At 32.5% G+C, this 24775-nt stretch overlaps 1 protein-coding gene across 1 annotated transcript in view; it reads left to right on the top strand.

Annotated features, from left to right (window-relative positions):
- The first annotated feature begins 4942 nt into the window (after positions 1 to 4942).
- Positions 4943 to 24775, top strand: part of LOC132753108 (calpain-7-like) — a 30078-nt gene continuing 10245 nt past the window's right edge. The window contains 10 exon segments of the mRNA XM_060743531.1: positions 4943 to 5036; positions 10480 to 10649; positions 11101 to 11209; positions 12437 to 12483; positions 14259 to 14375; positions 16870 to 16937; positions 19701 to 19961; positions 22443 to 22529; positions 23698 to 23824; positions 24677 to 24762. Coding sequence (XP_060599514.1) covers positions 10515 to 10649; positions 11101 to 11209; positions 12437 to 12483; positions 14259 to 14375; positions 16870 to 16937; positions 19701 to 19961; positions 22443 to 22529; positions 23698 to 23824; positions 24677 to 24762 — 1037 coding nt within the window. The 5' untranslated portion in view covers positions 4943 to 5036; positions 10480 to 10514.

The raw sequence follows: 24775 nt of genomic DNA on the forward strand, positions 1-24775 counted from the left end.
TCCCGTGCATGAAATCGCTTCCAAATAATATACCCATTGAAAATGTGAATAATGTAAGACCCATTTAAATTATCAATACATTCATTTGATTATCTAATAAGTTTAACAATGTCATTTGATGAAAAAAGATGTTCCTGGAATAGAATATATATTCGATATGATAATCAATTCAATTCAATTCAAACGTTTATTGCAATTAAGTAAACACATACTTATTGCAAATTAAAAATGATAGAAAAATACATGTAAACATGAATTTTTTTAGAAGCATAGTATACAGGAATATAAACAAATATAATTAAAATGTTACATTACAATAATCTACAAAATGTACGTGCTTTATTCCTATAGCGTTTTGATAATTGCTACTAAAACAACATACCTGTATAAAGTGGCCGCCTGTATAACAATTACCTGTTTTACAAAGAAATTTTTAATTCTAATAAAAGAAAGACTTCCAAATCTTTCTGTATATATAAATTTTGTATACTGTAAATCTAATTTTTCTTTCGGAAAGCAAGCATGATATGTCAAACTTTTCGAAAAAAAAAAAAAATACGTACTTAAGCATTAATATATTTGTTTATCTATTATTATATTTCCAGAATGTATAGCAGAAGCAATGAAAACATTTAACTGGAAACAGTTCAACATTTTACTAAAGAAGTTTAACCGGTTATGAAAATATATAAGTAGTTTTATTAATAAAATTTATGTTGAAAGTTATCACTATTGTTTTTTTTTCTGTTATTATGAAATAAACTCACCGTACCAAGAAGTTATTTAAGATGCAGTTTTTTTCTTTTTATGGTCAGCATGAAACATGTGTCAAGCACATTAGCATGTTCTTATTTAGAAATACATTGTATACATTTAACACTCCACGGTTAAGTACTCGCATGTATAAGGTCTTTTAATTATAAAAGTTCGGCGTAAAGAAATAGTTAAAAGCTTAATGTGTGACGAAGATTAAAACCTACAAAGCTAGAACGGAAAGCGGATAACTAAGAACAGCCAAGCCCGAACTTCTGAGCAGTTTTACTTAGCTCTATACAGTTGGTTGACATAGCTTTAAGTTTTCATCTTGATATCCCCAAAATTGATAAAGGACAGTACTAAAATTCGACATGGAAAAGTCCCATTGCGTTAAGGGTTAATCCACCCTTTAGAATACAGTTCAAGTTCAAATGTTTCCTGCAGTCAGAAATTCTTAGACTCTAATGAGATTTTATAGGAATCAGCATTTCATCTTTGAAAGCACACATAAAGACATTACAAACATCACCATAATTATAACGGGGGGAAAAGAAATCCACCTCTTTTAACATCTTGCGGTAAAGTATAGGACATTCTTCCACTGTTTACTCTTTTAACCAGCTTACTGAACGGTTTATGAAAATCCTACGGAATTTAACATATTAACCTATAAACTCAGTAAAGTTTTAATATCTTTCAATACAGCATGTCAGCAGTGATTTTTCATAATTGAAAAGAAATTCTAAAAAAGTTTTATTAATGGAAGGGAAGCAACACTTATTTTCTGATTCTTCAATACCGCATTTACATTTTTTCCCTTCTATTGACAAGTATACCGCCTGTGCATTTTCAGTCATTTCTACACAAGCAAAGACACCCAAGTAATGCGAAACAGGAGAGGATAAAGGCTATATGGCATTGGTGACGCTTTGACCAATTGGCTCTTCACTTCTAAGACACTTTAGGCAAAAACTACTAAATTATCAGGAGGTCAAGCACGGTTTGTTTGTAAACAGTTCTATTTTAAACATTGAAGCTCCTTGACCTTTTGATAATATCAAATTAACAAAATCATCTACTTTTAAACAAACCAACCTGTTCCCCTAAATAAAACTCTGTCTTTTTTATCATAAATAGAAGATTTAAAGATTTTGAAATTCGATTTTTTTTTCTTCATGTAACCGACTTCTGTAGAACAAAAAGTAGGGGCGGGGATGCATTACCCTTTGCCGAAACTTTGCTACACCTCTGGTAAACGTTCGTGCAGTCGCGCGAACGTAATAGTAAATCCTTTTACTTAAAAACTTCAAATGTAGGTGATTATTGGGTAAATCACCATAAAAATCTGGAAGAAAAGTGATCCCTCAGGTGCATTAATCACAACAAAATTACATGAAAATTGCAGACTAGGATTGATGAAGTCTGCACATCAGGAATGATGAAAAAGAGCAACATCCCTCATACCCCATAGCAAGTCACATATAAGTTAGAAATGATGTTGACCTTCGTCATTGTTCTCATTACACACTTTGTAGAGTCAATCACTTCTTGGGATATCTTTTTTTCTTCCCTTTTATTTTCCGATCAATGTCAAGACAGCCAATTCTAAGGTCCAGACAATGGCATATGTAGTTGATAAACTAGCTCAGTCGTCAAACAAATACAGTTTGGTTTTGAACTTATAAACATTTTACTAACATGATAATTAATGTAAACGTTTTGAATCATCAAATTAACTGTGACCCCAAATTTTAGATAACTTTCAAATTGGACAAATGTTATCAAACATTAAAAAGGGACAGTATTTGTATTTTTAGTCGTGGTTATAAAATGAATTCAAAATAGATAATATCACACGCTTTACTTTTTACATATAATTCAAAGATATTTATGTGTAAGTGACGAAAAATTGCTTACAATTTCTAATTTTGTGTTTTTACATCTTTTGTCGTCGACATTCAAGAAGCCTTTAAGTATCGATAGAAAAATTATCTTTATAAACATTTTTACATGTATACTTTAATCTATTTAAAAAGAAAAAAACTCTGTCAAATTCAGTTGAGATAAAACAATTAAAAAACCTCCATATCCATCTTGCAAATAGCACTTTTTGTATAATTGGTCTCTTATTACAAAGACCTAATCTCAAACCTCTTCAAATGAGCCGCGTCATGACAAAACCAACATAATGCGTTTGCGACCAGCATGGTTGCAGACAAGCCTGCGCATCCGCGCAGTCTGATCAGGATCCATGCTGTTCGCTTATAAACCCTATAACAAGTAGTGAAACTGATAGCCCTGATCAGACTGCGCGGATGCACAGGCTGGTCTGGATCCATGCTGGTCGCAAACGCATTATATTGATTTTGTCGTGACGCGGCTCAAATGTTTTTAGCTTAGCCAATGACGTGGTTGTTGGCTATCACAACAACTGTATGCTATTCTGTATGCTACAGAATGCAGGTACGTTTTTAAGATTTTGTGTGTATATTTTTCATTTTCACATTAATTGATGGTGTATTTACATGACTTACTGTAATGTACAATCATGGAGGTGTAATAAAAATCGCTGCAGAGGTATTAGTAATTTCGTGGAGCTAAATATATCTGTGGCAATTTGTATGAAATAACATACTATCATCGTAAATATCCGTTCCCGTGCAATAAATAATAAAATGGATTTAAGATAAATGCGTTGCCAATTATTGAATACTCTGCAGCCTTAAATCCGAATCGGTTTTTAGTTTAAACTATACTTTATTTATAATTCATACATTTACATAATAAAGTACATGAAATAAAATTTACGGATTGAGTAGGAAGCTTGTACATAAAGCTTTTTATTGAAAACTTTCTCCGTACTGCAGTAATCAGTATTTAACAAATTTCAAATAAATGGTAACAAAATATAAATATCTAAACTAAACTATACATATCATATCGACTTGTTCCTGCTTTCTTACTATACATACTATGTTTATGTCAAGTAATCATGAACTAAATTTAAGATACATTACTGTTAGATTAGAGGTATAAGCACGAGTATGAATTCATTTTTAAAAGCAATATATAGCTTATTTTAGTGTTTGATCTATTAAACTAATATGTTGAGAAAATTGAATGCTCGGTTTTTAGAAATGTACAACGAAATTAAGTTTGTTAAATACAGAAATACAATATTTTGCTAAAAACATATTGTAAAGAAAGCCCTGAATCGACATTATTAACATCGCCTTTCCTAGGAGGTGAAGTGTCTCAAAATGAACCAATATCTGCAAACAAAGGACTAATGACTTTTGCATAGTTTACTTTGTCAAATTGGCAGTGTAATATGTGTTTAAACTATCAATGAACAGTGTTAACTGTTCTATATTTATATTTGGGAGATCATAGGTACCCAAAACATTGTTATTTGATGTTAAAACGACTACACGAATCTGGACGGAAAACATGGGCTGGCAACATTAAAGATATGCTTTTTCAATTTGGTTTTGGATACGTATGTATCTCTCATGATGTCGGTGATGACTTAAATTTCATTGATATGTTTAAGCAACGCTTATTTGATTGTTATTCACAAAACTGGCATAATGCTGTTGATTCTTCTCCTAAAGCATTACATTACAAGTACTTTAATTAAGACTTTACTTAATGTTGAACGATATTTAAGTTTAGATTTAGCATATAAGTATAGAAGAGCTTTTTCTAATTTTCGCTGTTCATGTCATAATCTTATGATAGAGAAAGGTAGACATATTGGAATAGATAGAGATTTAAGATATTGCTTTCATTGCCTAAAGACAAATATTTATGTTATTGAGGATGAATATCATTTTTTCTTTGAATGTTCACTATATAACAATATCAGAGCTGTCTATTTTAAAGATACATGGTTACATCATCATTCCCACCATTTATTTTATTCTCTCATGTCATCAACAATAATAAATGAAGTAATATCTATTGCTAAATATATATATTATGCAATGAATGTAAGAAAGGAAGAGATAAATACTGTATAATTATTTACAAATTCAATTCATTACATCTAGTAACAAATGTATTTGCAATTTATCACTCTACTGTTTGATGTATTGTTGTACTTTGTATTTTGGGCCTGAGGCCTATATTACTAGAAATAAACTGAAACTGAAACTGAATTTAGTTCTCTGCAACCTAAAGATGCGTACGGTTATGGTACGGAAAATAGCTTCAAACCTATTTTGCACCCAGACGCTTTACAGATAACGTTCAAGCGTTCAGTGAGTAGGAAATCGAAAGTAAATATTTATTTATTTACGAACCTTAAACGAGTATATATTTCATTTAAATTAGTTATATTGGTTCAGAAAGTGATTGATAACATTCTTTATTTATTGAAATTTATACAGACTTTGTTAATGTTTACTTTAGATTGTTTTAGTCTACCAAAGATAAAAAATAAAAAGTGATAACATTAACTGAGAATAATTTAAAAAGTAAAAAATACCAATTGATGACTCAGTGATGAATGATTTATAAGATGTAAGATATAATTATATATGCATATTCTTCTTGATTTTCATATTTTTGAGCTCAATAGGTAGAGCCTTGGACTGTGTAACAGACGACACTGGTTCGATTCCCAGACAGCGCAGCTCAGGTCACTTTCGTTAAGATAAGATAAGATAAGATAAGTTTTATTTCAAGTCGGCAAGTTTTCAACATTACAACATAAGCTCTAGGAGCTTTTATAACCGACTGTAAATAACATAAAGTATAAGATCAACAAAGATAAAACAGCTACAATAAAAAATGATTAGACATGATATATATACATCACATGCATAAAATAGACCTTTTAGGATATATTTATAAAAACGAATCATATGCTAAAAAACTAAAAATGATAGTTTACCCAAATCTACATCACTAGCAAAGTCTAGTATCTAAAAATTTACTTAAAGTTCAATAATATACCGAGTAATCAATTAAAAATTTAATGAATTATTTAAATAAATAAATAAATAAAAATACTAAAAAACAACATACATTTTAATATATAATTTAAATATGAAAGACTATGGATTATCAGGCTACACAAAGACAGAAGGTATTAAACATGTAAGTCATTAGTTGAACTCATTTAACAGCTAGCTTGAGTCATGCTGGAAAAGATAAGCAAAAAAAACAAAAAAAACAACAAAACAAAAAGCAAGATCAAAACAAAAGATCACAAAATAAAGCAACATCCTATCTAGAAACTAAATGATAATATTAACATAAGCAGGGAAGAATAGCAAAAAACACATTTAAAGCAAGCAAGAAAAAACTGAAGAAGCTAAATGATAAATGTTCATACCCAGAAAAATAAATAAAAAAGTGGAGTAAATCAAGATATAGAAGTTAGCTGCAAGCAATACATTTACACTGTTTACCATTCCAGGATGAAATTAACTTTTTAAACTGAGCAAAATTTGAACATTTTCTAAAATTTTCGGGTAGAGTATTCCATAAAGCAGGTGCAGCATACCTGAAAGATTTTTTACCTGTAGTTGTAGTTCTTACTTGTGGGATCTGCAAAATATTTGAATATTTAAAATTAATACCAGTAGTTTTCTTGACAATAAGGTCAGACAGAACAGCAGGAGACATATCATGAAAAATTTTAAAAGTTTCAATGGCCATAGCCCTCATTCTTCTTATTTTTAGAGTTGGTATATTAACTTTTATCAGCATATCTTCATAACTTGAATTAAAATCATTATATACAAATCTGAGTGCTCTTTCCTGTAGTTTTTCCATCTTGTTTGTATTATTTTCTGAACAGAAATGCCATGCCATAGGACAGAAATTAAAATTGGACAAAATAAAAGTATGAAAGATTGTTAGCCTATTTGTTTGATTTAAATTGTGACCTATTCTTTTGAGGATGTTTAACTGATTAGCAGCTTTTTTACATATATTGCTTATGTGAAAATTAAAAATTTAATTGTTGATCAATGTCGATGCCAAGGAGTTTTACAATTTCGTCACAAGTTATTTCACTAGTATTAATTTTGAAAGCTGGGGATTTAGTGAAAGTTTTCTTCCCTACAGCAATAGCTTGAAATTTATCAGGGTTAGCTTGCATTTTATTAAAATGAAACCAATTTATAAGATAGTTACTTTCTTGTTCTAAGGTACATATTAGTTCATCAAAATATTTAGTCCGAAAAGAAAGGGTATTGTCATCTGCATAGTTATATAAAGTACATTTTTTTATAAAGAAAAATATGTCATTTATGAAAATATTGAACAGTAGAGGGCCCAGGATTGATCCTTGAGGGACACCTTTGGATATATTAGCCCATGAACTTACAATATTGCCTATTTTTATTTGCTGTTTCCTGTTTGACAGATAAGATTGCATGAGGTTGGTGGCAGGCCTGATAAGCCATATGCTTTTAGCTTATCTAAAAGAATGTCATGTGGCAGACAATCAAATGCCTTAGATAAGTCCATCAAAATTGCTGCCACATATTCATTGTTATCCAGGGCCTGTCTCCAGTCCTCAAGCAGTCTTAACAGAGTAGTTTGACACCCATGGCCTTTCCTAAAAGCACATAAATAATTGTCAAATATATCATCAAAAAAAGCAGAGAGCTGATCAAATAATACCTTTTCAAAAAGTTTAGATGGAATAGGTAATAAACTTACTGGTCTATAGTTAGATTTGGTCATAACGTCATTTTTTTTTGAAAAGTGGTTTTACTTGTGCTTGTTTTAATTTAGTAGGAAAAACTTGTGATTTAATTGAGATGTTAATTAGATTTGTCAACGGTTCAACTAGTGATGGTTTACCTAGTTTAATAAATTTGGCTGAAATTTTATCTGCCCCTGTGGCCTTTTTAACATTTAGATTATTTATAAGTTTAGATATATTACCTTGTGATGTTTGTTCAAAGCTAAAGGCATCTTGTAAAAAATTTCTATCATTGATTTGAGCAATACTAGGATGATTTTCTACATTGTATTCATAATCTTTCCCTATAGATTCTGCTACATTTGTGAAAAAGCTATTAAAAATTTCAGCAACTTCTGAGTCGTCTGATATAATATTATTATTTTCATTAAGAATAATTTTTGGCTGTTCTAGAGTACATTTATTTGATAAATATGGTTTGATTGTATCCCAGAATTCTGATGATTTGCATCCTCCTATACACCTTTCATTAAAATAATTGTTTATTGACTTTTTCTTTATCTTATTTACATGATTTCTAGCTTTTCTATATTGTTCCCATGTTTTGGAATTTTTACATTTTAAATATTTATTATAATACATTTTTTTGTTATATATTGCTTTTCTAAGTTCTCTATTCATGTATGGGAGTTGTTTTGATTTTCTATACATCTGTTTTATAGGAATATGTTTGTCAAAAATTTGTTGGATATCCTGTTCAAAAGTTTCATATACTTTATTTACATTTTCTTCAGAGCATTACTAAACTACTATGGAAGAAAGATCAATATTTAGTGAATTAATATCAAGATTTCTGAAGCTTCTATAACTAATTTTAATTTTCTGATTTTTTGGAATGGTGTTATTTATCACTGTACTTATCATATTATGACAATCACTAATACCAGTTGCAAAATTCATTGTTTTCATACAAAGAGGCTTAGAGTTAGTTAAGATGACATCCAAAAGGGAAGGAGTACAATTTTTCATAAAACATGTTGCAGATTGTATTAGATTTTTAAAATCAAATAGTTCAATAAAATCCATCAATGGTTTTCCCTTCTCTTTTTGAAGTAAATCATAGTTAAAGTCACCAAGTAACATCACGTTGTGATTGATCATGAAATCCTTTCTACAGTTATTCGCACTGTACCTGTGCTCTGGCATGTACTGGTCAGGGACCATCAACCAGACACTTTTTGAACATTTTTCTATACAAATTTCATAATTTTAAAGCTACAGGTACGAAAATTTGACACAGTACAGCTAGGTTCTTCTCCTAACTAACAAACTAGTTTGTTTAGTTCTGATTATGTTGACACTTATATCGGAGGCCCGTCAAGGAGGGTATCAAAATTACCTAAATTGTACATACTACAGTACCATGTGTCCAGACAGATATGTAATAACGTTGATTTAATTCAGATAAAAGCTTTGGTGTTCTTTTTTTTATTTTTAACTTGACACACAATATTTCAGCCAGCAAATGCTGAAGTTTTGGATATTCTATTGTTTACTTTGCAAATAATTATTGCTGTTATATGAGGTCAGGCATTGCTTTCTTGACCCCCAAATTTCAACGTCAACATTCTTGAAATAGACATTAAAATATTACCATTTACGGAGGTTGAAATAAATTTATTTACTTAATTATAGAAGAAACATGCATTTATTGTTGATAAAAAAGTGACTGACAACCACTGAACAAAGAAAATTCTAAATCAAGCATTTTCGGGGCCGTCCGGGTTTGGTGGTTGTCCGGTTTTGGTGGTCCCCAACCAGTACAGAAGTTTCAGTTCCTTGCGAAAGTGAAGGCAACTAGTACTGGTAAACTGCTTGACAGCCTGCCCAGGAACAATGCTTGACGGTGACCCTAAAGTTTACTCCAATATGCAGTGTCCGAACCAACAAGCCACTGCCTACATGTATTCTTATCAGTTGCATATCATATAAATCATATGTAAAATGGCTGACAGTTGGTTAGTCCTAATTATAAGACATATACGAAAACCTATTTCATGTTTATCCTTAATTATGATTGTTCTGATATTTTACATTTTTCAGATGACTTCAAAAATGTGTAGTTTTAGATCTTATGCATTTAATCAATTTAATTAGTAATGATTTGAAAGAAATAGAATTGCCAATGAAAGATTAATGCAAAATGAACATGCTAACACTAACTGAAATTAGATTTGTCACCTTACATACATGTCCATTTATATGTCACCACTGCCATGTAATCCACCTAGGCAGCGATGTACTTGTTATCATTGCTTAATAAAAAATACTCTTTTATTTTAAAATACTAAAACAACTTGTAAACATATTTGTATAGGGCATAAATGTATAATGATCACTTTCAGAGAAAAAGATCTAATGCTGATGCATAAATTGTACTGCACCAACATATATAGTTTCACTATGGCTGATTATGGTAGGAAACAAAAATGTTGAAAAGTTTAAATCAGCCATATGTGGATAACAATTATTAAATTTTTCAACATTGACTACAGTCACAATAACAATGCATTTACTTTTACCAACTCATTTCAACTTTATTAGGAAATATAAGCCTGATAATTTGTGTAACAGTGAGTGAAATTTTGCGTGCAACTACATGTACATCTTATTTCATCAATCAGCATGTGAAGGTTAAATGTTACTCAAAACTTCACATAACAAGGTCATAACTGGAGATCCCTATCCAATGCACTTAAATTTAGCAAGGATTAGAACTGAGTTATATCCCTTTTTAAAATTTATTGGTTTAAGTTTTGCAGTGGTTTTTCTCACTAAATTTGGAAAAGGCCTTAGCCTCCTGATTTTGGGAAGAATTATCATTAAAATTGCTAATTTGGGAAGTAAAAAATTTGGAGTTTGTTCAGATTTTTGGGAAAAGTTCTCTGGAAAATGTGTGATTTAAAAAAAATCAATTGGGAGGTCTCTTGTTACATTTGGTGAAAAATTGCTGTTTTGCATGCAAGATCAGGTTCCACAATTTTTTTTCTGCTTTACAGGAATGGTGTAATGGTATAAGATACAAACTATCAGCATGACAGACCCGGGTTTCGATGGAAACAATGGTGCTGACCCAGACACACTGGAGAAAGATGGAATTTCCTTTGCTCAACAAGCTGTCACATGTGACCAGCACAATAAGCATCCAATGGCAATATTCTTTTACACTGTAAGAATCAAGTGATCATTGGTCAATTTGTTTTTATAAAAGTTTTAAGTTTATTAGTACCATGAAACCCTCTCCCAAGACCGTCAGTAGGTCATAATAAAATGACTTCAATTGTTGGGTGGTATCATAAGTGGATATTGGTATCTAGACTTAGATATTTTAACAGTGATATATTTTTTGCCATTGTTTAGATCAAATGAACCCTTCCAAATATTAATATGAAATAAAATACTTAGAACTTTGTCATATACATATGCCAGTTGATACACTGGCTAAATGTGTGTTTTGTGTTTTAAATTTATGAAGTATGAAATCTGTCCGGTTTTTAATATAATATATATTTGATTACGATGGTAAAAATCATTTTACCTAGGTGCTTATCCATGTTTATAATTATACAGAGGGACTCTAGGAGTAAGACATGAACAAATTTTGTCTTGTATATTATCAGGAAGCTGCTCAAGCGTTATTGAATGCTGCAATGAGTGGTTCTAAAATGCCAGGTATCGTAGATAAAGCTCAACAGTATATAACAAGGGCAGAGGAACTGAAAAAAATCAGTAAGTGTTGGATTTTTAGCTGTGATTTAAATGGGCATATATTTTCTCTTAGAAATGCCCTGTGCAAATCTTTACCAGAAACATGAATTAACAGCAGCTGACCTGTATTAGCTAGTTAATTAATTTAATTGACTGAAAGACAGAAAGCTGTCCACATAGATAGCCTTTCAGTCTGCTATGTTCCATGAAAGTAATATTGAATTGAAATTGAAAATTTTATAAAATGTTTATAAATGTGAGTAAATACATAAACAATTCTCAATTCAGGTATTCCTCACCATCTAATTTATCAAGCTATATTAGAAAGACACAGGTTGTTTTGAAAATTGAGAAAAAAAAAATCACTAACAAGATAATCTTTGGACATAACTCCAGTATATGTTGCTGATATCATTATAAATCCTAACATTTGATTTAGTTTTAAGGTGTACCTTCGAAATTTAGAATTAGAAGTATTAATGTAATTCAGAAAAAAAAAGAGAGCAACAAGACAGCAAAAGTTTAACTTTTTCAACATACATGTATTTTTTATTGGCTACTAAGAATAAATAACTTTGAAACCTGTAAACTACAATGTATACTAGAATCAAAGGCAATAAAATGCTTATTCCGCAGTATCCAAGTTATTAAACTCATACTTTCAGGAAGAGATTCTTATGTTCATTTTGTTGAGTTTTGTGCCAACTGAAACATATTGAAGGCATAGCCAGGTACACTGGCAAACATATACCTGACAAGTCTTCATGAAATCTGTACATGTACTAGTACTTATCTCTTTTCCACAAACAATTGCCAACTTCTCATCATTATTCAATTAATAAAATAGAAATGGAGGTTATCTGGGGGTCATTTTGCATAAAACATTTTGTTGTCATCCATTGAAAGGTTAAAAAACAACAAAACCAAGGCTCCAAGATCTGTGTACTTAGTGCTTTATCCATTGAGGTAGCCTGCCCCTCAACGCTGTGGGTTCGAATCCTGACAGGGACTTTGGATTCTTTCATGTGAGAAAGCTATTCAGCTAGCTTAAGGAACGTCGATGGTTCTACTCAGGTGCCTGTTTGTGCCTAAAATAATGCGCGGAAAGCACCTGAGGTCTTCCTCCACCAGTAAAGCTGGAACATCGCCATATAACCTATACTGTGTCGGTGTGACGTAAAACTCAATCAAACAAACAAATATTGAGGTAGCAACTGATTATCATTAAGAATTATTTCTATTTTTCAGCTTCAAGTTATCCCCAGGCAATGAATCAAACCATGTCATCACATCAGGTATATACAAATAAAGTTTATTGAAACAAATAATTTAAACAAATGTGCATTTTTCTACCATTTTCAGTGTCATTAAATTTTATTATCTTGACTATTTAAACCATATTGTCACTCGTTTAAACATGAATTGGAAAACCCAAAAATGTAAATAAAGATAATTATAGAAGTGACAAAAGAGGCTGTTTATACTATTGTTATCCCTATTTATTACATCAGTGATACATATAAACTGTTAAAAAATCTAGATTTAGGCTCAACTATTTGAAGAATAGGGAGAGCTGTTGTATTCACACAGGCTTTGACATCTGTGTCGGCATTCCCCTTCACACTTTAGTTAAGTTTTAACATGCAAGTTGGTACATGTATATCAAAAACTACGGAAGGAAATGAGTTGAAGCTTCACACACTTGTTCTTTGTGATTATCTTTCATGAAACTTGTCCCATAACTTGTGAGTTAACATTTTAGAGAGTTAAACCCCTTTTCGTACTGTCTAGCACGAAGAATATTTGATTGCTCTTGTTTTCGAAAGAAATCTTTTGAAACAAAAAATAAACATATGTAGGAAAATACACAATACTCAAAGAACACAATAACATCTGTTTGTACCTTCATTGAAACATTTCTTTCTTACAGCAATGAATTGTTGTTTATTAAGAATCAAAGAGAATGGTATTGAGTTTCTTGTAATTCTCCTGTACAGAATAGTTACCATACCAGGAATAGCATAGTATTTACAGACCAGGTTGCAGATTTGAAAACAATTGTATTTTCAAAGAAACATAGGTACCCGGACAATTCCCCTCCCGGACAATTCCTGTTCCATATTATTTTTACAACCCAGACATTTCCTGTTCCATTATTTTTACAGGGCGGACTTTCCCTTCCCCTTAATTTTACAGGGCGGACAATTCCCATCCCGTCTTTTTGGCAGAGCGGACAATTCCCCTCCTGTTTTTTTTTTTTTTGGAAAATGACTCTTCTGTAATTATTTTACCTATCATTGAAGATGAAAGTTTCTAATCTTAAGAACAAACTGTTAGCGAGCGGAATTTTTAACAACTATTAATACACAAAAGTGACGTTAAATGGTCTTTAATCATTGCCGCTGCTGCATAAGATGAACAAACTGTCAATGAAAAATCTTTAATCATTGCTGCCCTTCTGTAATTAAGTGTGTCTTTGAATTCAAAACCAATCATTTTCAAATTGTTATTAATTATTGTTAAAGCATATCAAGCAGATTAAAAATATCTTTTGAAAAAAGAATATTATGTATGTTCAAATCACAGGAGGGAAACTTCGGCTTTGACAAAACAGCGGGAGAGGAATTGCCCGGGTTGATATACGGGAGGGGAATTGTACAGATTGATAAAAGAATGGGAGGGGAATTGTACAGATTGATAAAAGAATGGGAGGGGAATTGTCAGCTTTAAAAAAATAACGGGAGGGGAAATGTTGGGGATTCAGAAACATAGGCTACTTTATATCTTCACCTTTGTAAATATTTGTCCTGTTTTTACCTATTTTTTAAAGGTATATAAATATTTTTATGAAAGATTTTTTAATCAACTAAAAATAACAAATCTTTTCTTTTTTTTTAAATTTCATACCTGCTGCTCTTTTAACCAATGGTGCACATCCTTATTTGGCTGAAAGTTTTGTAACCTACAATTCAATTGGTTACAAATGTAGGTAAAAACGATCTAAATACAGCTACACAGACAAAAAAACTATTTATATGAGATAATAAATTATTTATCTTATAAATTTCAGTGTGATATGGAAAGAGCCAAATTTTTATTAAAACAAGCATTTGAAGAGGATGAGATGGGAAATGGACAGGAAGCTATTGATCTGTACACTGAGGCTGTAGAATTATGTCTAAAAATAGTAAGTTCTATCTGTACATGAGGCTGTAGAATTATGTCTAAAAATAGTAAGTGACATTATGTACACTGACGCTGTAGAATTATGTCTAAAAATAGTAAGTGACATTATGTACACTGATGCTATAGAATTATGTCTAAAAATAGTGAGTGACATAATGTACACTTAAGCTTTAGAATTATGTCTGAAAAAGTAACTTACATTATATACACTGAGGCTTTAGAATTATGTTTTAAAAAAAGTGAGTTACATAATGTACACTGAGGCTGTAGAATTATGTCTTAAAAATAGTAAATGAGTAAGCTACATTATGTACACTGATGCTATAGAATTATGTCTAAAAAAGTAAGTGACATCTGTACACTGAGGATGTAGAATTATGTCTAATAATAGTAAATTACATGTACATATGTACAAAGAGGATGTTTCTATACTGTCTAAAACTAGTAAGTGACATCTTTACATGAGGATGTAGAATTATGTCTAAAAGTAGAACTGTGTATAAAATAGCATGTTACATCTGTATAAGGGACTGTAGAATTATGTCCTAAATACACTGGAGCCGCGATATAGCGCTCATGTTGGGGTCCATGATCTCAAGACAGCGTTGTAACGAGTAACTTTTTATAACGCTCATTTTGTAATTATAGCGAAAATATCGCATTACCCCACCCACCGCCGAAACATATAACGCTTGTTAGTGGAATTGATTGTTTACTTACCTTCCAATGGATATCAGTCCAAGCTTTTTTTATATATTATTATTAATTATTTTGTAAAGTATTACTGAATATCTTTAATATAAACATGAAATTTACGAATTAAAAATATAAACCACGAATGAATGTTTATAAATTTCCAGTAAAACAGCGGTGTTAACGTGAGTTATGTGTGGTCATGAAAATTGATACCTAGTGGATGGGACTAAATTAATCGTCTTTCCTGCTGTCTCTTGTGAAAAAAAATCAGTCATCCTCAACAACTTTTTTGCAGATAGATCGAAAGTGCATGCTTTTTAAAATTAATTGTATGCTTGGGTGATTTACTTAACTCGTCGGTGTTTGCATGTCTTAGCTAACAGTTTGATACCTGACTGATCAACAGTTCAAAATGAACAAAAGAGCGGATTAACGCTTACCTGTGTATGACTTCACACCTTCTTATCATGAGTGACGTAATTATGACTGTTTATTGCACTTGACTGACACATTGAACAAGCGTTATAGTGGATAAGGTGCGGTATTGATATACATGAAAAAAAATTATAATGGGCGAAAAATACGATTTTTTTTTTGGGAGCCAAGGCATATGAGCGTTCTACTGAGATAAGCGCTATACCGATGAGCGCTATATCGCGGCTCCAGTGTAGTAAGTTACATCTGTGCTCTGAAGCTGTAGACTTATGTCTAAAATTGTAAGTGACCTGTACATGGAGGATAAAGAAAAATGTCCTAAAATAGTAAGTTAGTTAGAATACCAGGGAACAATTATTGTAAAATTATCAGTCAAATCAGTTTTAAAATTATATTTGTGACTTTAATCCGTTGTAGCCAAGGTTTGTCATGTTATAACTCTAATTTTTAGCTCACCTGTCACAAAGTGACAGGATGAGCTTTTGTGATCGCTTTTCGTCCGGCGTCTGTCCGTAAACTTTTGCTTCAAATGACATCTCCTCATAAACCACTAAGCCAATTTCATCAAAACTTCACAGGAATGTTCCTTTGGTGGTCACCTTTAAAAATTGTTCAAAGAATTTAATTCCATGCAGAACTCTGGTTGCCATGGCAACCGAAAGAAAAAACTTTAAATATCTTCTTTTAAAGAACCCAAAGAGCTAGAGCTTAGATATTTGGCATGAAACATCTTCTAATGAGTGTCTACCAAGTTTGTTCAAATAAAAGCCCTGGGGTCAAAATTGGCCCCGCCCCAGGGGGTCATTGATTTTCCCTATATGCATATAGAAAAACTTAAAAAATCTTCTTTTAAAGAACCCAAAGAGCTAGAGCTAAGATATTTAGCATGAAACATCTTCTAGTGAGTGTCTACCAAGTTTGTTCAAATTAAAGCCCTGGGGTCAAAATTGGCCCGCCCCGGGGGTCATTGATTTTCTTATATGTGTAAAGCAAAAACTTAAAAAATCTTCTTTGAAAAAACCCAAATACCTAGAGTAAGATATTAAGCATGAAACATCTTCTAATAAGTGTCTACAAAGTTTGTTCAACTCTGCCGGGGGGTGGGGTGGGGGGGAGAAGGTCATTGTTTTTCCTTATATGTGTATAGCAAAAACTTAACATCATGAAACATCTTCTAATGGGTGTCTTAATTCCAAGTTTGTTCAAATAAAAGCCCTGTGGTTTAAACTGGCCCCGCTTTGGGGCCTATATACAGGTGAGCGACCTCAGGGCCATCATGGCCCTCTTGTTGAAGATAGGGACAAGATTGTTCACCAAAGATTTGAGTTTGATTTTTAATTTGTAATTTTGATTTTCTTTTGCAGAGAAATGAAACAAAAGATACAGCATTGCAAGAAAAGGTGAAGAAACTTGCTTCACAAGCTCTAGATAGGTATAATAATTGCCCATTATATAGATTAAAGCGGCACACATCCACTTTGGCAAAGTACTAGTATATTACTTTAACCTGAAGGCAGCAATTAATTGTACCCATGAAACCAGAGCAGACCAGGGTTAGATGGCACATTAATTGTGCAGATATGCAATCTGATCAATGTGTCAGATTATGCCTGCACTGAATGCTATTTAGTCAGCAGTTATATTGAAAATTTCCCTAAAAATTAAAGCATGGTTTTGTCTAAATTGAAAGATGGACAAGTCCTTTTAAGTAATTTAGCATAGTCAGGGTTAAGAATTTAAGATATATATTATAAGTATTGATGATTTGATTATATACTTACACTATATTTTTAGTTACATACTGCAAAATCATTATTATTCATGTGTGACTAATTTTTAGCTCACCTGTCACAAAGTGACAGGGTGAGCTTTTGTGATCACTTTTCGTCTGTCGTCCGTCCGTCGTCCGTAAACTTTTATTTTAAATGACATCTCCTCATAAACCACTGAGCCAATTTCATTCAAACTTCACAAGAATGTTCCTTTGGTGGTCACCTTTGAAAATTGTTCAAACTCAAAGAATTTAATTCCATGCAGAACTCTGGTTGCCATGGCAACCAAAAGAGAAAACTTTAAATATCTTCTTCTAAAAAACCCAAAGAGCTAGAGCTTAGATATTTGGCATGAAACATCTTCTAGTGAGTGTCTACCAAGTTTGTTCAAATAAAAGCCCTGGGGTCAAAATTGGCCTCGCCCCAGGGGGTCATTGATTTTCCCTATATGCATATAGTAAAAACTTTAAAAAACCTTCTTTTAAAGAACCCAAAGAGCTAGAGCTAAGATATTTAGCATGAAACATGTTCTAATGGATGTCTACCAAGTTTGTTCAAATAAGAGCCTTGGGGTCAAAATTGGCCCCGTCCCAGGGGGTCATTGATTTTCCCTATATGCATATAGTAAAAACTTAAAAAATCTTCTTTTAAGGAACCCAAAGAGCTAGAGCTAAGATATTTAGCATGAAACATGTTCTAATGGATTTCTACCAAGTTTGTTCAAATAAGAGCCCTGGGGGTCAAAATTGGCTCCGCCCGGGGATCATTGATTTTCCTTATATGTGTATAGCAAAAACTTAAAAAATTCTCTTTGAAAAAAACCAAATAGCTAGAGTTTAGATACTAAGCATGAAACATCTTCTAGTGAGTGTCTACCAAGTTTGTTGTAGTAAAAGCCCTGGGTCAAAATTGGCCCCGCCCCGAGGGTCATTCATTTTCCTTTTATATGTATAACAAAAACTTAAAAAATCTTCTTTGAAAAAACTCAAATAGCTAGAGTTTAGATATTAAGCACGAAGCATCTTCTAGTGAGTGTCTACAAAGTTTGTTCAAATAAAAGCCCTGGGGTCAAAATTGGCCCCGCCCCGGGGATCATTGATTTTCCATATATGTGTATAGCAGAAACTTAAAAAATCTTCTTTGAAAAAAACCAAATAGCTAGAGTTTAGATACTTAGCATGAAACATCTTCTAGTGAGTGTCTACCAAGTTTGTTGTAATAAAAGCCATGGGGTCCAACTTGGCCCCGCCCCGGGGGTCATTCATTTTCCTTTTATGTGTAATACAAAAACTTAAAAAATCTTCTTTGAAAGAACCCGAATAGCTAGAGTTTAGATATTAAGCATGAAACATTTTCTAGTAAGTGTCTACAATGTCAAAGATTGTTAAAATAAAAGCCCTTGGGTCAAAACTGGCCCTGCCACAGGTGTGTCATTGTTTTTAACTATATGTGTAAAGAAAAAACTTGACCAGCTAGACCTTAGATGTTTAGCATGAAACATCTTCTAATGGGTGTCTACCAAGTTTGTTCAAATAAAAGCCCTGGGGTTTAAACTGGCCCCGCTCCGGGGGCCTATATACAGGTGAGCGACTTCAGGGCCATCATGGCCCTCTTGTTGTTGTTTTCATCAATTGACCAATCCACAAATAAAGATCAATTCCATTTTGTCTGCTTTAACATAATTTTACATTTTACTGGTGGAAAAAAAGACAATCAACAAATTTAGAAGCCATGTATTTTTTTTAAAAAAAATTCCTTTTTGTAAAATGAATCTTAAGGTAATTTGCATAAAATTGACTTATAGCATTAAATTGTGATAAAAAAATAGCAAAATAAAATTGTTTAAATATGAAGAAAACATACTTTAAACATAAAAGGGTTAAGCTAAAAAGTTATTTTAACAAGATGGCAAACCCCATATTTACTGCCATTCTTCTGAACAAGGGTTTCTAAAAATGGTAATGAAAGGGGTTAAAGCCACTTTAAAAACCCCTGGGAAATTTAAAACATTTTTTTCTTCTTTAGAAAAAGGGGAAAAATGGGTTTTTTAACATTTAAAGAAAAAGGTTTAGGGTTGTAAGGGTGTTTTTACCCCGAAAAAGGAAACGGGTAAATGCGAAACATTTGTCATAAAAGGGTTTGCAAATTTTAAAAAAAAAGTAGTAAATTTTTACTTCCGTACAAAAAAACTTAATCACTATAACTGTACTAATTGTTGAAAAGCAACAGAAGAAATGAGTAACCTTTTGAAAACAATAAAAGTACACCAAAAATAAAGGGTATTTGAGAAATAAAAAAGGCATTTCTGGGTCTTTATACAATTTGTAAATTTATTGTTGTTATTTGTTTATGCATAGATTAAGATATATACTTTGTTTATAAGAGTATGGTATGATAGAGTAACCATCTGAAATTTATTTCAGAGCAGAAGTTTTAAAAAAGAAACTATCTCCTAAATCAGAAGTTGCCCCTGCTATGACCCCCACCAATAAACCAATGAACTCTGCGGGTAAAGTTGTCCCTCCACTTGGGTTTGGGGCATTTGCTGGAAGTGATGATGAGGAGCAAGGGTCACAGGGTTCAGTACCAAATGTAACAAGGGCAAGGTCACAGAAAGGGGGACTTCAGGTGTAATAAATGTTGGACGTAAATGCTTATACTAAAGAGGAAATTGATGTGTTAAGGTAAAGACAATGTATGCAGATTGTGTAAGTGAAATGAAATTATGACTTTTTTTTAGCCTACATTATTTGAAGATTAGGGATAGCTTATTGTACTCACGAAAGGCATTTGGTGTTAAGTGTCCTCATCACACTTTGATTAGTTTTTGCATGCAATTTTAGTATCTCCAAAAACTATTGAAGCGAAATGGGTTGAAACTTCACTCACTTTCACATGGGTGAAAATATTGAACTACATTTGTGTAGTTTAAAAAGTATATTATTTTAGTTTTATGTGATAAAGCTGTTTGAAAGTGTAAGGCTTATTAGGACACACACTCTTGAATCTGTTACTTTGAAAATTTTGCCAGTTTAAAGGGAATTTAGAATTTGAAAGTTCCCTTTCGGGAAAGGGAAAAAAACCCGGGTTGCCCAAAACAGGGGATGAACTTTACGGCCCAAACCTTTCCAGTACTTTGATTACCAAAAGGGGCCTTTATGCTTAAACTATTGTACAAATGGGAAAAAAATGGGTTTTCCCAAAAAATTTGTTTTCCCAAAGCATTAGCAAAAAAAAAAATTTAAAAAAAACAACTACAAAAAAACCCCCACACACACATTTTTAGCTCGACTTTTCTATGAAAAGGGGAGCTATCCTACTCGCCCCGGCGTCGGCGTCGGCGTCGGCGTTGGCGTCACACCTTGGTTAAGTTTTTCGTACCACCCCACTTTATTTCAGAAGTATTACAAGTATGGCTTTGAAACTTACCATACTTGTTCACCATCATAACCTCCATCTACAGACAAGAGTACATAACTCTGTCAAGGTTTTTGACAGAATTATGGCCCTTTTTTGACTTAGAAAGTGTATTGAGCTTGGTTAAGTTTTTTGTACCACCTCACTTTATTTCAAAACCATTGGAGGTATTGCTTTGAAACTGACCATACTTGTTTACCATCACGACCTTCATCAACAGACAAGAGGACATAACTCTGTCAAGGTTTTTGACAGAATTATGCCCCTTTTTGACTTAGAAAATACATTGAATATGGGTAAAATCCACTTATTGCCTTAACCCTTTGAGATATTGCTTTGAAACTTTTAATGCTATTTCACATCATTACCCCCATCTGTACGCAAGAGAAGGTAACTCTGTCAAGGATTTGTTTAAAAATTAAGGCCTTTTATCGACTTAGAATCTTGGTTAAGTTTTTAGTACCAGTCCACTTTTTGACTGAACTGTTTGAGATATTAATTTGAAAGTTGGAATACTTGTTTACAATCATGATTCCCAAACATGTCCAGGAGAAGGTAATTCTGTCAAAGATTTTATTTGAATTATGGCCCTTAACTGTCAATGTTTTGTATTATAGGCAAGCACTAAAAAACTTAAAAAATCTAAAAAAATTCATTCCTATCCACTTGTTCACTTTACCATAAATTATGTCATATAAACATTGCTGTAATATTCAAGGGTATCAAACAACTAGTTATTTTTCTCTTTTTGTACTTTTTTTTTGTGTGAAAGAGATCCACTTGTGACCAACTGACAACATCTAAAAAAGCTTGATAAAATTTATCTATTACTTGTATTATAAGGTAACTATAATACTTTCACATACAAAGTCAAATCTATATATTATGCTGATTGTACAAAAATATACTGCTTCCTTGGCATAGATTTCTTGAAAAATTATGTTATTATGTCATTTACCAAGGTGTTCTGAGTGACGTAAAAATACCTTATTCTCTCAAAGTGGGTTTAATACTATTAAATTTATTTAAGGCTCAACTCAGTTTTTTTTTCTTTCTTACCAGCCCTCTTTTGACTTAAACATTTCAAACTTTGCTGCAGTGTTCAAGGGTATCACACAATTCAGTAAAATAATTCTTCACTAAATATCTTAATGCTCATGGCCATTGTTCACTTTAAAAATACAGAGATTCTTGTATTGCCTTTTACTGCAAAAACTTTTTTTATTGGCAAGCAATAAAAAAGTCGAGCGCGCTGTCTTACGGACAGCTCTTGTTACAAGGTCTTGTACCATCTTGTCAATGGAATTGCAGAATCCATGAATTATGCTTACCATAATTGGGGCATCCTTGGCTGAGTGGTTAAGGTCGTTGACTTCAAACCACTTGCCCCTCACCACTGTTGGTTTGAATCCGGACAGGGTCTTTGGATTCTTTCATGTGAGGAATCTATCCAGCTAGCTTACGGAACATGGGTGGTTCTACTCCTGAAATAATGCAAGGAAGGGCACCTGAGGTTTTCCTCCACCAGTAAAGCTGGAACCTCGCCAAATGACCTATACTGTGTTGGTGTGACCTAAAAACCTATCAAACAAACAAACTACCATAATTGATTTCATTTAAGATAAGAATATATCTGATATTGTAATTTCTTACATTTGGTTTTCTGTGATCAGTACTCTATGATGTTATTTTATGTGTTATTATATTATGAAAGGTAAACATTAAATCTTTAAAATCTATTTTTGTAGGATTACCTCAGATGTTAATGGGAGATTATATGTTCCTTTCCTGTCTGTTGATATGAAAGAAAGATTTGCTTTTCCAGTCCCTTTCAGGTAAGTTGATCCCTGATAGAAACATGCTCACCCTGTCAATATTTTTTTTATATGTATGCTTCCAAAATACTGATTATGTTCATCTGTGATACTGACTAGAGTTGCAACATCTGATTTGAGAGATTGTAGTTACTGTTCATTGTTACATTTTTTCTTATGTTTTTTTTTTTTAAAGAAAATCATATATCAATAATGCTTGTCTGTTTCTCAATATGTAAGGTCTAATCGAAGTAATTTTTCAATAGTCTCGATATAGTTTGAACAAAAAATAAATCAAAGTAACTACCAGATAGTAACTATCAAATGATCCCTGGGGCATTACATTTTCCATAAAAAGGGGATGTTAACCCTTTGCTTCATATAGACGTTTGACGGCTTTTCGACCCCCACCCCTTTTTGAGCCCTCAAACAGTGAAAAATTACCCTATTTAGGCTCCAAACACTGTTTTTCGTTTGGGAAATGTTGCTAAAAAAGTGATCACTTTTTAGGCGCCGCCCCCCCCCCCCCATCCAAAGATACATCAGGGGGTTGCCAGAAAGGGGATTTACCCCCTTCTGTTTGGGGGGTTTGAAGGTGGACGGTAGTCCCCCTCATCGCCTTGAAAATTTTGGACTTGTGAGAGGCTAAAATCGACCCTAGGTTGATAAAATTAGTGATTTTTGGCAATTTTGAGATGTCTCCTTGTTGCCATGGTAACAGGAAATTTAATACTGAGCATGTTGTTACAAAGGCAATGGTCAAGTCAACATCTGTGCCAAGTTTGATTAGTATTGAAGCATTTTTTATAGTTTCATAGCAGTTTGAACTTGTAACAGGAGGTTTTTCAATGAAAACGGCCATTTTTCACAGTATGCTCATGAGGGAAAGGGTTAATAGAAAATACAGAAAAATTTGATATTTTCAAAATATAAATAATATAAAGGTTTTGTGATATTAACTGCAGACAAAAATATATATATACAGGATGCACCAGCTGTGTATAGTTTGTGCTAATTTTCTTTGATTTGTAATAATAAAGTGCTCTCATCATGGAAACTCAAATTTTCGTCTTCTTTATTTATAAAAGGAGGGTGTGTTTATTAGAGAATATAGGACACTTGCTTTCTTACAAGTTTAGCATGAAAGTATTTTTATTGTGCTTAAAAATTGATGTATACATTCTTACAGTGATAAAGATGGGAAGTTGGCTTTGTCACCAAAACAGAAGCAGAATTTTGGCAAATGGGCAAGACCGGAAGATTTCTGTGATGATCCTAAAATGATTATTGCCGTGTCCAGTTTAAGCATCAGACAGGTATGTGATGGTTTTGAACTATACATGTAAAATATTGCACATATAAATAAGGCAAATTTTTATGATTGTGTTGCCAAATTTTAGGGGTTCAAATGTTAATTTTTTTACCAAATGTATATACAAGCATAGTGTGCCTATCTTTACTAATTACTAGTCAATGAAAAATACATGTATGATTGTGGTTTGAAAATGAGAGTATCTTAACTTGCTACCCATACAGATGTAAAGAGCTGGCCCTAGGATAACTGTTTAAAGGGGTTATAAGCCTCTGCACTGGAGCCTGAAATTCTCATCTGTTTTTTTCTGATCGTAGCATATGTTTATTAACTTTGTTTAAGCTACAAAGGTGAAATGAGGTCATTTAAGAACACCCAACTTATTTCTTATGCCAACAAAATGATGTTATTCAAAGCACATGACTTGTCCTTCATTTGGGACCTGTTCAGACACTTTTGTGATATGCTAGATTAATAATATCTGTCATATGTTGCGGTTCGGATCAGGATATCCGTCCTGAGGTGACCCGCCAAGTGGGTGGTAACGAGGCTTGCCGTGACCATATTCCATTATATTTTAAATTCTTTATCTTTATTTTCAATGGAAATTTATATCATGACAACCGTAACTACTTTCTTACAACAGCTTATGAAATTGCAACTTCATTCATAACGGTAAAATGACATCATCCTAAGCGTGCCATTGTACAGCACGCGACTCATCTGGCTCCCCCATGCCAGATGAAATTTCCGGCATGGGTTAAACTAATCGAAACGCCAGATTGCTATGCAAGAATAGATATTATCATTTTGTTTGATTTGATAAGAGTTTATGTATTATGTTCATCACTTTCAGACTATAGTATCAGACTGCAGTTTTGTAGCATCTCTTGCAATCAGTGCTCAATATGAGAGGAGATTTAAGAAGAAACTCATTACCAGGTATTCTTATGTT

The sequence above is a fragment of the Ruditapes philippinarum genome, unplaced genomic scaffold (genome assembly GCF_026571515.1).
Source record: "Ruditapes philippinarum isolate M1 unplaced genomic scaffold, ASM2657151v2 ctg299_1_1_1_1, whole genome shotgun sequence".
Taxonomy (NCBI): Eukaryota; Metazoa; Mollusca; class Bivalvia; order Venerida; family Veneridae; genus Ruditapes; species Ruditapes philippinarum.